The 17025-nt window shown below is 42.0% G+C and overlaps 1 protein-coding gene across 1 annotated transcript in view; it reads left to right on the plus strand.

Moving 5' to 3' along the window:
* Positions 1 to 7019: 7019 nt before the first annotated feature.
* LOC105538644 (zinc finger protein 85-like) overlaps positions 7020 to 17025 on the plus strand; it is a gene marked incomplete at its 3' end in the record, with an annotated part of 53703 nt that continues 43697 nt past the window's right edge. Inside the window, exon 1 of the mRNA XM_011978545.1 lies at positions 7020 to 7201. Coding sequence (XP_011833935.1) covers positions 7199 to 7201 — 3 coding nt within the window. The remainder of the gene's footprint in view (positions 7202 to 17025) is intronic.

Consider the following 17025-nt stretch of genomic DNA (forward strand, 5'->3'; position numbering starts at 1 on the left):
AGAATGTATATTCTGTTGATTTGGGGTGGAGAGTTCTGTAGATGTCTATTAGGTCTGCTTGGTGCAGAGCTGAGTTCAAGTCCTGGATATCCTTGCTAATCTTCTGTCTCATTGATCTGTCTAATATTGACAGTAGAGTGTTAAAGTCTCCCAGTATTATTGTGTGGGAGTCTAAGTCTCTTCGTAAGTCTCTAAGGACTTGCTTTATGAATCTGGGTGCTCCTTTGTTGGGTGCATGTATATTAAGGATAGTTAGCTCTTCTTGTTGAATTGATCCCTTTACCATTATGTAATGGCCTGCTTTGTCTCTTTTGTTCTTTGTTGGCTTAAAGTCGGTTTTATCAGAGACTAAGATTGCATCCTCTTTTTTTTTTTTCCTTTCCATTTGCTTGGTTGATCTTCCTCCATCCCTTTATTTTGAACCTATGTGTGTCTCTGCTCATGAGATGGGTCTCCTGAATACAGCACACTGATGGGTCTTATCTCTTTATCCAATTTTCCAGTCTGTGTCTTTTAATTGGGGAATTTTTTTTTTTTTTTTTTTTTTTGAGATGGAGTTTCACTCTTCTTGACCAGGCTGGAGTGCAGGGGCACAATCTCAGCTCACTGCAGCCTCTACCTCCCGGGTTCATGCCATTCTCCTGCCTCAGCCTCCCAAGTAGCTGGGACTACAGGCACCTGCCACCACACCCAGCTAATTTTTTGTATTTTTAGTAGAGACAGGGTTTCACCATGTTAGCCAGGATGGTCTCGATCCCCTGACCTTGTGATCCACCCGCCTGGGCCTCCCAAAGTGCTGAGATTACAGGCGTGAGCCACCGCACCCAGCCTAATTGGGTCATTTAGCCCATTTACATTTAAGGTTAATATTGTTATGTGTGAACTTGATCCTGTCATTATGATGTTAGGTAGTTATTTTGCCCATTAGTTGATGCAGTTTCTTTGTAGCATCAATGGTCTTTAAAATTTGGCATGTTTTTGCAGTGGCTGGTACCGGTTGTCCCTTTCCATGTTTAGTGCTTCCTTCAGGAGCTCTTGTAAGGCAGGCCTGGTGGTGACAAAATCTCTCAGCATTTGCTTGTCTATACATGATTTTATTTCTCCTTCACTTATGAAGCTTAGCTTGGCTGGATATGATATTCTGGTTTGAAAATTATTTTCTTTAAGAATGTTGAATATTGGCCCCCACTCTCTTCTGGTTTCTAGAGATTCTGCTGAGAGATCTGCTGTTAGTCTGATGGGCTTCCCTTTGTGGGAAACCTGACCTTTCTCTCTGGCTGCCCTTAACATTTTTTCGTTCATTTCAGCCTTGGTGAATCTGACAATTATGTGTCTTGGGGTTGCTCTTCTTGAGGAGTATCTTTGTGGTGTTCTCTGTATTTCCTGAATTTGGAAGTTGGCCTGCCTTTCTAGGTTGGGGAAGTTCTCCTGGATAATATCCTAAAGAGTGTTTTCCATCTTGGTTCCATTCTCCCTATCACTTTCAGGTACACCAATCAAACGTGGATTTGGTCTTTTCACATAGTCCAGTATTTCTTGGAGGCTTTGTTTGTTTCTTTTTACTCTTTTTCCTCTAAACTTCTTTTCTTGCTTTATTTCATTAATTTGTTCTTCAGTCACTGATACTCTTTCTTCCACTTGATCAAATAGGCTACTGAAGCTTGTGCATGTGTCACGTAGTCCTCATGCCACGGTTTTCAGCTCCATCAGGTCATTTAAGGTATTCTCTACACTGTTTATTCTAGTTAGCCATTTGTCTAATCTTTTTTCAAAGTTTTTAGCTTCCTTGAAATGGGTTTGAACATCCTCCTTTAGCTCAGAGAAGTTTGTTATTACCAACTTTCTACTTCTGTCAACTCGTCAAAGTCATTCTCCATCCAGCTTTGTTGTGTTGCTGGTGAGGAGCCGCAATCCTTTGGAGGAGAAGAGGCCCTCTGGTTTTTAGGGATTTTAGCTTTTCTGCTCGGGATTCTCCCCATCTTTGTGGTTTTATCTACCTTTGGTCTTTGATGATGGTGATCTACAGATGGGGTTTTGGTGTGGATGTCCTTTTTGTTGATGTTGATGCTATTCCTTTCTGTTTGTTAGTTTTCCTTCTAACAGTCAGGTCCCTCAGCTGCAGGTCTGTTGGAGTTTGCTGGAGGTCCTCTCCAGGCCCTGTTTGCCTGGATATCACCAGTGGAGGCTGCAGAACAGCAAATGTTGCACAACAGTAAATATCGATGTCTGGTCCTTCCTCTGGAAGCTTCATCTCAGAGGGGCACCCGGCTGTATGAGGTGTCAGTCGGCCCCTACTGGGAGATGTCTCCCAGTTAGGCTACACGGGGGTCAGGGACTCACTTGAGGAGGCAGTCTGTCCATTCTCAGAGCTCAAACGCCATGCAGGGAGAACCACTGGTCTCTTCAGAGCTGTCAGACAGGGATGTTTAAGTCCGTGGAAGTTTCTGCTGCCTTTTGTTCAGGTACGCCCTGCCCCCAGAGGTGGAGTCTATAGAGGCAGGACAGCCTTATTGAACTGCTGTGGGCTCACCCAGTTTGAGCTTCCCAGCCACTTTGTTTACCTACTCAAGCTTCAGCAATGGCAGAGCCCCTCCCCCAGCCAGGCTGCCTCCTAGCGGTTCGATCTCGGACTGCTGTGCTAGCAGTGAGCAAGGCTCTGTGGGCATGGAACCTGCTTAACCAGGCACGGGACATAATCTCCTGGTGTGCCATTTGCTAAGACTGTTGGAAAAGTGCAGTATTTAGGTGGCAGTGTCCCGAATTTCCTGGTACAGTCTGTCACGGCTTCCCTTGGGTCAGAAAGGAAAATCCCAGGACCCCTTGTGCTTCCTGGGTAAGGCGTTGCCCTGCCCTGCTTTGGCTTGCCCTCCATGGGCTGCACCCACTGTCCAACCAGTCTCAATGAGATGAACCAGGTACCTCAGTTGGAAATGCAGAAGTCACCTGTCTTCTGCATCAATCACGCTGGGAGCTGCAGACTGGAGTTCTTCCTATTCAGCCATCTTAGAATAGATCCAGTGTACCTTCATTTTCAATAAGTTTCTGCTTTTTTTGCTTTATTCTTTCCTTGCTTTGTTTGTGCATTTTGTCCAATTATTTGTTCAAGATGCCAAGAATCTGGACAGCTTCAACTAGTAACAAGTAGACCATCTAACAATTATCTATTTAACTTTAGTTGTTTGTTCATGAAAACCTAGGCTAAAAAGCATGCTTTGATCCCTTGGTATTAACCTCCTGATAGTCAAAATAGTAGTCTCTCTGCTGCACTGTATTCTCTCAAAAGTTACACATGTTTGCATGAAGTCATCTGTAGAATGTCAAATGGTCTCTCTTTAACTGGAGTGACAGAAACTCAAAGACATATGTGACTATGAAGACTCCATAACCTATGAATAAAGCGATAAAGATAAAAATCCAAAATAATGGAAACAGAGTGGCACAGAGGCCCCGAAGTTTGGTCACACTCTGAGCTATGTGAAAACTTACTAAAAAGAAGAACTTATTCAACATAATTATTGGAGGCCATCATTGTGGACTGAGTTTGTTCACTAGACCAAAACAGACCAAACTAAAATGTGTCGCTAATGCTAAATGTGATATAATGAAACTGAAAATTTAAGCAAATAGGTAGATCCTAAAACAGGCCAGGTTTTGGTTTTCTTTGGTAAACAGATTTCAACACAAGGAGGTCCCCTGTATTCTAACCTTTTAAAAAATAAACAATAAAAAATAATAACCTGAAGTTCTTGTTTCCACTTTATAAAACTCACACTTCTGCTATTTCACAGTGGGATTTGAGACTAAATAAGTATATTTTTGACGGTAACAGAGTTACATTACTGTCTAAAGTTTTGGTCTACATCTCAAAATTTAGAAGATGAGCAAAAGAGAGAAATTGCTAAATTAATTATACCCTAAAAGCTGCCCCCTTTTATGTTTAATTTTGGATTTCGGTCAACAGTTCTTTTTTTTTTTTTTTTTTTTTTTTTTGAGATGGAGTCTCGCTCTATCGCCCAGGCTGGAGTGCAGTGGCAGGATCTCTGCTCACTGCAAGCTCTACCTCCTGGGTTCATGCCATTGTCCTGCCTCAGCCTCCCGAGTAGCTGGGACTACAGGCACCCGCCACCACATCCAGCTAACTTTTTGTATTTTTAGTAGAGACGGAGTTTCACCATGTTAGCCAGGATGTTCTCAATCTCCTGACCTCATGATCTGCCCACCTTGGCCTCCCAAAGTGCTGGGATTACAGGCATGAGCCACCACTCCTGGCCACCTCTTTTTTTTTTTTTTACATAGTAAACTGAAACCTAACTGGATATGTAAACAGACTAATCCATTCTTGTACCAACCGCTGTATTTTGGCCAATAAAAGGACATCAACCGTTCAAACCGTATTTTAATAAGACAAATCTCAAGCTGTAATCAATAGAGCTGTTTCTGTACCTAACTTTCATTTTCTCTACGTCACTTTGAATTTTCTGTCTACAAATCTTTTACCACCATGTGGCTTTGCTGGAGTCTCTCTGAGCCTACCCTGGATCCACAGTCTACCTGATGTGCAAATCACTCTTTGCTCAATTAAACTCTGTTAAATATAATTTCTGTAAAGTTTTTTCCTTTGAAAAGTTTTCAACTTTTTTCTATGATGAGAAATAAATAATGTGTTGTTGTTCTTTGATTTTCTAAATTCATTTCTTGGCTATTTTCCCAAATTACTCTATGTCCTTTCAAAATGCTTCTTTAATTTTTTTTTTTTTTTTGACAGTGTCTCTGTCTATGACCCGGGCTGGAGTGTGGTGATGTAACCAATTATGGCTCACTGCAGCCTTAAGTTTCCAGGCTCAAGCAATCTTTCTGGCTCAGCTACCCAAGTAGCTGGGACTACCATGATACAAGCCTGGTTAACTTTTTATGAAGACAGGATTTTACTAGATTGTTCAGGCTGCACTTGAACTTTGGGCTCAAATGATTCTCCCATCTCAGCCTCCCAAAGTGCTAGGATTACAGGTGTGAACCACCATGTGCTTCTGCAATTTCTTGAGAGGATTATTTCCTATAATAAACAGTACTGTATGGGCAAAAATCTAATAGGAATCTGGCTTCTATTTTAGAATTTTCACTCTCCAGGATTTCAAGGGCCTGTGGCAGCTACTTTAGTATTATAGCTTGATCTCTGGAAGTGCATGGGCTTTGGAGTCAGACAGAGTTGACCCTGAGTCTCAGCCCAGCTATTTAGTAGCTGTGGGTCCTTGAACAAGTTTCTTTTTTTTTTTCTTTTTTTTTTTTGAGATGGAGTCTTGCTCTGTCGCCCAGGCTGGAGTGCAGTGGGCGGATCACAGCTCACTGCAAGCTCCGCCTCCTGGGTTCACGCCATTCTCCTGCCTCAGCCTCCCCAGTAGCTGGGACTACAGGTGCCCGCCACCTCGCCCGGGTAGTTTTTTGTATTTTTTTAGTAGAGACAGAGTTTCACCATGTTAGCCAGGATGGTCTCGATCTCCTGACCTTGTGATCCACCCGTCTTGGCCTCCCAAAGTGCTGGGATTACAGGCTTGAGCCACTGCGCCCGGCCTGAACAAGTTTCTTGATGTGATGTGGAAGACTTTTTCTTTTTTGTTATTGAGATGGAGTTTTGCTCTTTTCCCCCAGGCTAGAGTACAGTGGTGTGATCTCCGCTCACTGCAACCTCCACCTCCTAGGTTCAAGTCATTCTCCTGCCTCAGCCTCCCGAGTAGCTGGGATTACAGGCGCCTGCCACCACTCTCAGCTATTTTGTGTGTGTGTGTGTGTGTTTTTAGTAGAGACAGGATTTCGCCATGTTGGCCAGACTAGTCTCAAACTCCTGACCTCAGTGATCCACCTGCCTCGGCCTCCCAAAGTGCTGGGATTACAGGTGTGAACCATCATGCCTGGCCAATGTAGAAGACTTCTATAAACCACATAAGAAAAAAGGCAGACTGATACTGATTGCAAAACTTGTAGCAATTTTTCATCCTTCCTATATCCATTGCCAGGTGCTTTTACGGCTGTCGCTGTTGAGATATAGAATCTGTTTTTCAAGCCCTAGATCTGACTGACCTGATTTTCTTAGGACCGTAGAAAACTATGAACATGACAGTGTGCTTAGTCTGGGGCTTGAGCTCAAATGGTATTGAATGCTTCTGTTTTTATTTCAGAATTCTGCCATCTCCATGGAAAAAGCCTCTGTTAGCCAGCTGAAGGATAAGATATTATGAGAAAAAGCAAGGTGTCCCTGTTGACAGGTCGAGAAGCAGAAGCTCACCCCCAGAAGCACAGCTACTTAGTCAACAAGCAGCTGATGACATATGTCTGGAGGAGGTCAGCTGAGACCAGAAGAATGGCCTCACTGAGCCCAGCCTAAATGGCTGACCATTTCAATAATGAGCTAATCAGTTTCGGATAGTTTGTTATGCTTCAATAGCTAACTAATACACGCACCCAGTGCAGACAGGATGCCAGGATTTAATGACAGGTTGATTACTAGTTACCTTCTAACAGTGGGCACCCTAAAGGTATTGATTTTTTTTCCCCTGATTTAAAGTTGGATGTCTGGTAAGATCATGTTGATTAACGCAGAAATACAGGTAGACATGTATGAATGTGACTGGTGCTTACCCTCATACAGTCACCCACACCACAGAAGAAATCAGATAACAGCCTGACCATTAGGGTTAAAGTTAAATAGCAAAATAAGTTTGCCTCCAATCTATTTTCTTCATATCTTATTTTCATTTGTGAATGGACGTATAGCATATTATTTATAAATTTATATAACCTTATACACAAGATTAAAGGCAAATACCTCTGGGGGTGGGCCTGGCTCCGCTCAGGGAGGAAGCCCTGCCTGAAAAGGCTGCAAGTCTAGGCCCTCACTCTTTCTTCATTCAGCCCAGCATCTAATCATATCTTCTGTCAATCAGGGCCTGAAGGGACGGGTCTTAAACGTCATCCAATCAGGGACGCTGGGCTAGAAACCGTCCAATCAGGCACGCAGCTGGAGCGGAAAGGGCGGCTTCCGGGATATGGCGGGGCCTTTGTCTCTCGCTGCACCCAGAGCTCCAGATCTCGTCGTCAGTGCTCTGTGTCCTCTGCTCCTAGAGGCTCAGCCTCTGTGGCCCTGTGACCTGCAGGTATTTGGACATCCACTGCTAAGACGCCAGGACCCCCCGGAAGCCTAGAAATGGTAAGAGTGCAGGGTCCGACATCCCGAAAGAGGGGAAAGGCTGGTTGGAACAGGCAAGAAGAGGCTGTGGTGGGACTCAGGCCTCCCCGCAGTCAGTTCCACAATCTGCGCCAGGAGTTCTCCTTGCCCAGCTCGGCCTCAGTCCCCTTCAACCATAAGATGGCGGCTGCGCTGATAGCCGGACCCCAGGCGTCCTGTCTCTTCCCTGGGTAGTGACTGTGCCCTGGCCTGGAGCCCTTTCTGGGCAGCTCTACCCCTGCGGCGCCGCGTCTCTCCTAGATTGTGCAGGGACCACGGGAGGGTCATGGGGAGAACCCTGACTCGGGGTGCCATTTCATGAATGGGAAGAGCTTTGGTCCATGGGGTTCCCAGTTTCTCTTTTCTCTATTTTCTTTTCTTTATTTTCTCCTTCCTGCCTTTCTGCCTTCCTTCCTTCCTTCCTTCCGTCTTTTTTTTTTTTTGAGATGGCGTCTTGATTTGTTGCCCAGGCTGGAGTGCAGTGGCGCGATCTCGGCTCACTGCAACCTCCCCCTTCCGGGCTCATACAATTCTTCTGTGTCAGCCTCCTGGGTAACAGATTACAGGTGCCCGTCCCCACGCCTGGCTAATTTTTTGTATTTTTAGTAGAGACGGGGTTTCACTGTGTTGGCCAGGCTGGCCACGGCCTCCCAAAGTGCTGGGATTACAGGTGTGAGCCACCATACCCGGCCTCTCTTTTCTTCTATTAAAAATGCGTGGGAGTCTCCGCAAAAATATTGAAGAATTTAATCAAAATGTAGTTCTAAAATTGTGCAGCGCCCAGCTATGGGTTGTAGTTTGTGGTCCATAGGAGGGGCTGGAAGAAAAGACTTATAAGGTGCATGATGCAAAAATCCAAATTCAATAATAGGTTAGGTACAGTTACGCAGTTTCTTAATTTCCACCTTGACCTTACAGATTTGCTGGTTATGTAGTCAGAACTTAATTGGCGGTTTATAGCTGTTTGCTGTTTAAGCCAGAATTTCGTTTCCCCTAATGTAGTAATTTATCAGGGAAAAAAACAACATTTAAGTTAGATTTTTTAAAGTAGGAATCCAAGGCCGGGCCTGGTGGCTCACTCCTGTATTCCCAGCACTTTGGGAGGCCAAGGCGGGCAGATCACCTGAGGTTGGGAGTTCGAGACCAGCCTGACACGCAGAAGCCCCATCTCTACTGAGAATATAAAATTAGTCGGGTGTGGTGGTGCATGCCTGTAATCCCAGACACTCCAGAAGGTGAGGCAGGAGGATCACTTGAACGCTGGAGGCAGAGGTTTCGGTGAACCGAGATCATGCCATTGCACTCCAGCCTGGGCAACAAAAGCGAAACTCCCTCTCCAAATAATAATAAATAAAAGTAGGAATCCAGGGACTAGAGCCACCTCTAGTTAATTGCCTGCCACTTAACTATTTTCACACTTCACAGGGAACCCATCTGCCCCCTGCACTTTTTACATGTGTCCCAAACAGGATCTCAAGTCTGCTCCACACCACTCATTCCTCCAGCCTAACTCTGGCTCGCAGAAAAATACCAAACTTCCAATTTTTTTCTGACGATCCTAAATGCCAACTTCTCCTCCCTAATTCACATTATTAACTATTTGTCTTTTAGTGTACATTTCTGATATCGTAATTTCATTAATCATTTTTTGACAAGGCACTGGATGGCTCATTTAAAAAGATTGATTTTCTGTTGTAAATATATCCCATGAGAAAAAAGCAAATAATAATTCTTTTGATATTCTCCAGGCACAAATTTTATGAGAATGTTTTGGGGTCAAGGTTTTTTTTTTTTTTTTTTAATTTTCGTGGGGCCATGTGTCCTCAGCCACGCTTTAGTTTTTTCCTGGTCTTGGGTTTCAGTACTGTCTGTGAATAAATCAAGATATCAACCATGGCTGTGTCTGCTGGAGTGTCTAATGAATATTAGTTCCTGGGTCATTTTTTATCATAGGATAACCTGAGGTATGAAGTGGCTTCTCAAGGGAGCAGGTGGATGCCCAGGGGCTGAGATAAATTCCTGGTGTACTCTTCCTTTGAAAAGCTAACCCCTCAAGATGTTAAGATTGTCTTCACTCAACTCAGCTTCCATTTTTTGGAGACACTGCTGATCCGCCAATTAGATGCTAATATTGAGAGAAAAACAAATAATTTCTGCTCCCTGAATTCTCTAATGTATGTAGAAAAGGAAAATAGTATACAAAAAGTAAGGGAGAAAGAAAAAAAAAACAAACCTCACCCCAGAGAGATGGTGCAAGAACTTGCAAAGTAAAATGCACTTACGGCACTCACTGGGGCACTCACGGCACTCACTGGACCACTACTGAGAGGGTGGTCATGGAGTATTAAGGGAGCAGGATGGGGTGGGAGAATCTCTAAAGTGATTGGATGGCCTGACTTGACACATGAGTTAGACACATCATCTGTTTTCTAATCAGCACTGCCCCTCCCTGGGTTTGTCACCTTGAAAGGATTAGTTCACTTATATGGACTTTAGTTTTTTAACTGTAAATTGATTTTTATTATTAGAGATTGAAAGGTGCAAAAATATTTACAAAGGGCATACAAGTGGTGGGTTTCAAAAAAAATCGAATCACATATTCCTTCGTTAAAAATTCTCATGTACCTTTTTCTTTTTCAGAGTGAATTAGGGAATTTTCTCAGGTGTGTTTTTTATGGCTAGGTATTTTCAAACAGACTTCCAAGACTTAGCGTTTAGAATGCTACCAAGGAGAGTAAGGAAAGATCTTCCATTTTGACTGTAGAAAATGAACACATTTCCACAATAAAATGTGGTAAATAATTGGTGAGTTACATGGATTCATGAAAACATCAGTTCCTCTTCTTGCAGGGTAGATTTGTAACCATGAATATTTCTGTTCTTTATCCTGTTGTTTCGATTTCTGAGTTTTATGCTAAATTTTATAAGATGAAACTTGGTACTTCCTAGAAGTGTTTGCATGTGACTAATTGTTTACTACCTGATTTTTAATGGAAAAATATAATAATATATTTATTGTTTGAAAAGAATAGATGTTTTTGCTTTTCTTGTTGAGGTGTGAAATGTAAGCACTGTAAAATTTTCTTTTTGTTTTTGAGACAGAGTTTTTGCTCTTGTTACCCAGGCTGGAGTGCAATGGTGCGATCTCTTCTCGCCGCAACCTCTGCCTCCCGGGTTTAAGTGATTCTCCTGCCTCAGCCTCCTGAGTAGCTGGGATTACAGGCATGTGCCACCACGCCTGGCTAAATTTGTGTTTTAGTATAGACAGGGTTTCCCCCATGTTGGTCAGGTTGGTCCTGAACTCTCGACCTCAGGTGATTTGCCCACCTCGGCCTCTCAAAGTGCTGGGATTACCCGTGTGAGCCACTGTGCCCGGCCAAATTTTCTTTTCTCATATGAACGTTGTGTTTGAGTAATTTTGCAGGGTTTTTCAAACACTTAGTTTCAAACACCAAGCGAATGACATGGATATTAAAGCTTGAGCCCAGTGGCTCCAAGCTAAGGCTACTGTTGAGCCTGCAGAAGGAGGTTATTAAAAGCCCAGTTAGTTCTTTCTGGGTAGCCTCCCCTGTAGATGTCCCAGCCTGCTCACCCCAGCCATGGAAGAAGGCTTTATCCTGAGAGAAGCTACAGAACCCTGGGAAGCTGGGGACCCACAGGCAGATGCAGTTAAGATTAAGATGGAAGAAACCTGGGGGCATCTTACTGAAGATGAAGTTACTGTTTTGAGGCAGTTTTTAGACTTCAGCCAGACATGGTGGCTCACGCCTGTAATCCCAGCACTTTGTGAGGCTAAGGCGGGCAGATCACAAGGTCAGGAGATCGAGACCATCCTGACTAACAACGGTTAAACCCTGTCTCTTCTAAAAATACAAAAAATTAGCTGGGCATGGTGGCACATGCCTGTAATCCCAGCTACTCGAGAGGCTGAGTCAGGAGAATCACTTGAACCGGGGAGGTGGAGGTTGCAGTGAGCTGAGATTGCGCCACTACACTCCAGCCTGGGTGACAGAGCGAGACTCCGTCTCAAAAAAAAAAAAATAGACTTTGTAAAATAAAAACAAAGTTTGATTTATGTAAAAACAATTTGAGTTCCAAATAAGTATTGCAACAGAAATAAGTATAAACTGTAAGATATTTAAGGACTGCAAAGACAGACAAAGACTTTCCTTCATAGAGAGGAGCTAACAAGGTTAGAAAGATGATGGGAGAATAATGGCAAATGGAGGGTTATAAAATCAGATTCTAGATCAGAGAATGTTTTACCCTGAAGTCAGAATGTTCTTAGGAGGGATATAAAATGGGGTCATATGTTTATTCAGACTGATGGTAGCTCAAAGTTCAGTAGTCTGTGGGAAGGAAATAAAGTTAAGTAAAATTTGATTAAGAAGTATTTTACTATGACCAGTGAAGACAAATTCAGCTGTTTTTTTTTTTTCTTTTTTCTTCTTTTTTTTTTTTTTTTTTTTTTTTTTTTTGAGACAGAGTTTTGCTCTTGTTGCCCAGGCTGGAGTGCAGTGGCACAATCTCAGCTCACTTGAACCCCTCCTGGGTTCAAGTGATTCTCCTGCCTCAGCCTCCCAAGTAGCTGGGTCTATAGGTGCCTGCCACCACACCCAGCTAATTTTTTTATTTTTAGTAGAGATGAGGTTTCACCATATTGGCCAGGCTGGTCTCGAACTTCTGACCTCGTGATCTGCCTGCCTTGGCCTCTCAGAGTGCTAGGATTACAGGTGTGAACCACCGCACCTGACCTCTGCATTAGTTTTCTAAGGATAATGGGTGTCACCTCCATCCATGTTGCTGCAAAGAACATTATCTTGTTCATTTTTATGGCCACACAGTATTCCATGATGTACATGTACCAAATGTATTTTTAAAATTTTTGTTTTATTTTTCGTGGAGACAGGGTCTCACTCTGTCACCTAGGCTGGAGTGCATTGGCATGATCTTGGCTCAGTATGGCCTCAACATTCTGAGCTCAAGCAATTCTTCTAACTCAGCCCTTCAGGTAGCTTAGACTACATGCATACACCACTACACCTGACTAGTTTTTCTTTTTGTGTTTTTTGTAGAAATGGAGTTTTCCCATGTTGCTTTAGTTGGTCTCAAACTCCTGAGATCAGGCAATCTGCTTTCCTTGGCTTCCCAAAGTTTGGGATTACAGGCATGAGCCACCATGACAACTGAACAGTATTTTCTTTATTCAGTCTACCATTGAATAGCATTTAGATTGATTCTGTGTCTTTACTATTGTAAATAGTGCTGCAGTGAACATGCATGTGCATGTGTCTTTATGACAGAATAACTTAACTTTCTTTGGGTTTATACCCATTTATGAGGTTGCTGGGTCAAATGGTAATTCTGTTTTTAATTCTGTGAGGAATTGGCCACACTGCTTTTCACAATGGTTGAACTGATTTACACTCCTACCAGCAGTGTATAAGTATCCTCTTTTCTCTACAACCTTGCCACCATCTGTCATTTTTTGACTTTTTAATAATAGTCATTCTGACTTGTCTGAGATGGTATGTCATTGTGGTTTTTCTTTGCATTTCTCTAATGATTAGTGATGAGTATTTCTTTCATGTGCTTGTTAGTCACATGTATGTCTTTTGAAAAGCATCTGTTCGTGTTTTTTGCCTACTTTTTCATAAGATTGTTTGCTTTTTCTTGTAAATTTGTTTACATTCCTTATGGAGTCTAGATATTAGAACTTTTTTAGTAGCATAGTCTGCAAATACCTTTTATTCTGTAGGTTGTGTGTTTACCCTGTTGATATATATATATATTTGATGTGAAGAAGCTCTTTTGTTTAATTAGGTTCCATTTGTCAATTTTTGGTTTTGCTGCATTTGCTTTTGGTATCGTCATCATGAAATCTTTGCTAGTTTCTATGTCTAAAATGGCATGTCCTAGGTTATCTTTCAGGGTTTTTTTTTTTTTTTTTTAAATAACTGTAAGTTTTACATTAAAGCCTTTAATTCATCTTGAGTTGATTTTTTTATATGGTATAATGAAGGGGTTCAGTTTCAGTCTTCTACATAGTGCTAGCTAGTTACCTAGCACCATTTATTTAATAGGGAATTCTTTCCACATTCTTCTTGTCAGCTTTGTCAAATATCTGATGGTTGTAGGTGTGTGCTATTATGTCTGGGCTATTTTTTGGCCTTGGTCTATAAGACTGTACTAGTTTATGAGTCTGTTTTTGTACTAGTATTGCTTTGGTTACTGTAGCTTAGTATAATTTGAAGTCAATTAATGTAATGCCTTCAACTTTTTTCTTTTTGCTTATAATTACTTTGGCTATTCAGGCTCTTTTGTTGTTGTTGTTGTTGTTAAATGAGATGGAATTTCACTCTTGTTGCTCAGGCTGGAGTGCAATGGCATGATCTTGGCTCATGGCGACCTCTGCCTCCCAGGTTTAAGCAATTTTCCTGCCTCAGCCTCCTAAGTAGCTGGGATTACAGGCACGCGTCACTCTGCCCAGCTAATTTTTTTTTGTATTTTTAGTAGAGACAGGGTTTCTCCATGTTGGTCGGGTCAGTCTCGAACTCCTAACCTCAGGTGATCTACCCGCCTCGGCCTCCCAAAGTGCTGGAATTACAGGTGTGAGCCACTGCGCCTGGCCAATTCCATATAAATTTTAAAATAGTTTTTTTTTTTTAAATTATGTTAAAAAAATGTTTTTGGTAGTTTGATAGGAACAGCATTAAATCTGTAAATTTCTTTGGGCAGTATGGCCATTTTGATGATATTGATCTTTTGTGTCCATGAGCATAAAATAGTTTTCCATTTGTTTGTGTCATCTCTGACTTCTTTAAGAAGTATTTTGTAATTCTTGTTCCAGAAATCTTTTATATCCCTGCTTATTTCTAGATATTTAATTCTTTTTGTAGCAATTGTGAATTGGTTTTTGATTTCATTTTTGGCATGGGCGTTGTTGATGTACAGGAATGCTGCTAATTTTTATACATTTATTTTGTATCCTGAAACTTTGCTGAAGTTGTTGTCAGTTTAAAGAGCTTTTCAGCCAAGACTATAGGGTTTTCTAGATACAGAATTATGTCATCTGCAGACAGAAATAGTTTGATTTTTCTCTCTTCCTGTTTGGATGCCTTTTATTTCTTTCTCTTGTCTGATCGCTCTGGTCAGGACTTCCAATTCTATGTCGAATAGAAGTGGTAAGAGAAGACATCCTTGTCTTGTGCCAGTTTTCAAGGAGGAATGCTTCCAGTTTGTGTCCATTCAGTATGTTGGCTGTGGATTTGTCATACATAACTCATTATTTTGAAGTATATACCTTCAATGCCTAGTTTGTTGAGGGTTTTAAACATAAAGGGTGTTAAATTTTATTGAAAGCATTTTCTGCATCTATTGAGATTAACCTTGTGGTTTTCACCTGTAGTTCTGTTTATGTGATAAATCACATTTATTGATTTATGTATGTTGAACCAACCCTGCATCCCAGGGATAAGGCCTACTTTATCATAGTGAATTGGCTTTTTGATGTGCTGCTGGATTTGCTTTGCCAGTATTTTGTTGAGGATTTTCGCATCAATGTTCATCAAAGTTATTAGCTTGAAATTCTCTTATTTTGTTTTGTCTCTGCCGGATTTTTTTTTTCCCTCCAAGATGGAGTCTCACGCTGTCTCCCAGGCTGGAGTGCAATGGGGCGATAACGGCTCACTGCAACCTCCGCCTCCCAGGTTCAAGCAGTTCTCCTGCCTCAACCTCTGAGTAGCTGGGATTAGAGGCACACACCACCATGCCCGGCTTATTTTTTGTATTTTTAGTAGAGATGGGGTTTCACCATGTTGGCCAGGCTTGTTTCGAAATCCTGACCTCATGATCCGCCCGCCTTTGCCTTCCAGAGTGCTGGGATGACAGGCGTGAGCCACCAGCCTGTCTCTGCCAGGTTTTAGTATCAGAATAATGCTGTTTTTATGTAACGTGCTGGGGAGAAGTCCCTCATCAATTTTTGGTAATAGTTTTAGAAGGTATAATGCCAGCCTTTCTTTGTACATCTGGTAGAATTCACCTGTGAATTAGTCTGGTCCTGGGCTTTTTTTATTTTTGGTTGGTAGACTATTTATTACTAATTCAATTTTGAAGCTTATTATTGGTCTATTTAGGGATTCTTTGTAGTTGTTCAGTTATGGGAGGATGTATTTGTCCAGGAATTTATCCATTTCTTTTAGAAAAGAAGTGTGTGTGTGTGTGTGTGTGTGTGTGTGTGTATAGAAGTGTTCACTTCAATAGTTACTTGTATTTTTGTGAGGTCAGTGGTAATGTCCCTTTTGTCATTTCTAATTGTGTTTATTTGGATTTTTTTTCTTCACTAATCTTGCTAGTGGTTTATTTGTCTTGCTAATTTTTTCAAAAACTTTAACTCCTAAATTTCTTGGTTTTTTTTTTTCTTTTTTGTATGACTTTTCATGTCTAAATCTCTTTCAGTTCTGATATGATTTGGGTTATTTTTTCTGCTAGCTTAGTGGTTGATTTTCTCTTGCTTCTCTTATTTTGTTATTTATAATGTTAGGTTGTTAAATTCAGATCTTTGTTTGTTTTTGATTTGAGCATTTTGTGGTATAAATTTCCCTCTTAACAGTGCCTTAGCTGTGTTGCAGAAACTCTGGTATGTTACATCTTTGCTCTCATTTGTTTTAAAGAACTTCTTAATTTTTTTTTTCTTCTTTCTTTTTATTTTTTATTTTTTGAGATGGAGTCTCGCTCTTGTTGCCCAGGCTGGAGTGCAGTGGCGTGGTCTTGAAAGAAATCAGGCACATTCCTCAGCCCCAGGCTCAACAGTACAAACACATCCCACCATATATCTCTCAACACAAACAGGCCCAGTACAAACACATCCCACCATATATCTCTCAACTCAAACAGGCCCAGTACAAACACATCCCACCATATATCTCTCAACACAAACAGGCCCAGTACAAACACATCCCACCATATATCTCTCAACTCAAACAGGCCCAATACAAACACATCCCACCATATATCTGTCAACTTCCTGAGCCCAGTACAAACACCACCTGGAAAATCCCCGATAAGGACACAGCCATTTGTAGTTTTACTGAAAGCGCGGGAACCAATAGAAAAACTACTAAATGTATAACTTAAAATGTAAACCAATTGTAATGCTGTAACCAAAAGAATTCCCTTGTTCCTCTGTAACTTTACTATCCTATTTACCTTGGGCTATAAAAGGCAAGCACTCGCATTGTTCGGGGCCCTCTTGTATGCTGTGGAATGGAGAGACCAAGTTCGAACTTGCAGTAAAAGATCCTTGCTGCTTGGCTTTGACTCTGGACTCTCGTGGTCTTCTTTGGGGAACAAACGGTCTGGGCATAACATCTGGGGGCTTGTCCGGGATTCCCCAAGCCCACCAGACCCCTGGTCAACGGATCTACTAGGATCGATCTGCTGATAGGTGCGCCGGCTCGTCTCTGTTTGTCTGTCTGTGTCTGTTCTGAACCTGTATCTGTGACTCGCGAGGCCTGAAACTGACGCAGTCCTGGCGGACACGCTGTAGGACAGCCAGCGGAGACCGGTGGAAGATGTCCCCTGGCTCTCGTCTGATCTAGATTTTTATCTGAACTGATTCTGACCCGGGCTTCTGGAGTGCGCTTGCGGCTAGATATTATTTATACGCCAGATTTCCTTTACAGGAATTCTAACCCATATTCTTTTATAGGAAGAGACTACAAATTATTACAGGATGGGTAATACCCAGAGCACTCCCCTATCTCTCCTTACAAGTAATTTCAAGGATGTTAGAGCAAGGGGCCATG

Source organism: Mandrillus leucophaeus, unplaced genomic scaffold (assembly GCF_000951045.1).
Source record: "Mandrillus leucophaeus isolate KB7577 unplaced genomic scaffold, Mleu.le_1.0 Scaffold196, whole genome shotgun sequence".
Taxonomy (NCBI): Eukaryota; Metazoa; Chordata; class Mammalia; order Primates; family Cercopithecidae; genus Mandrillus; species Mandrillus leucophaeus.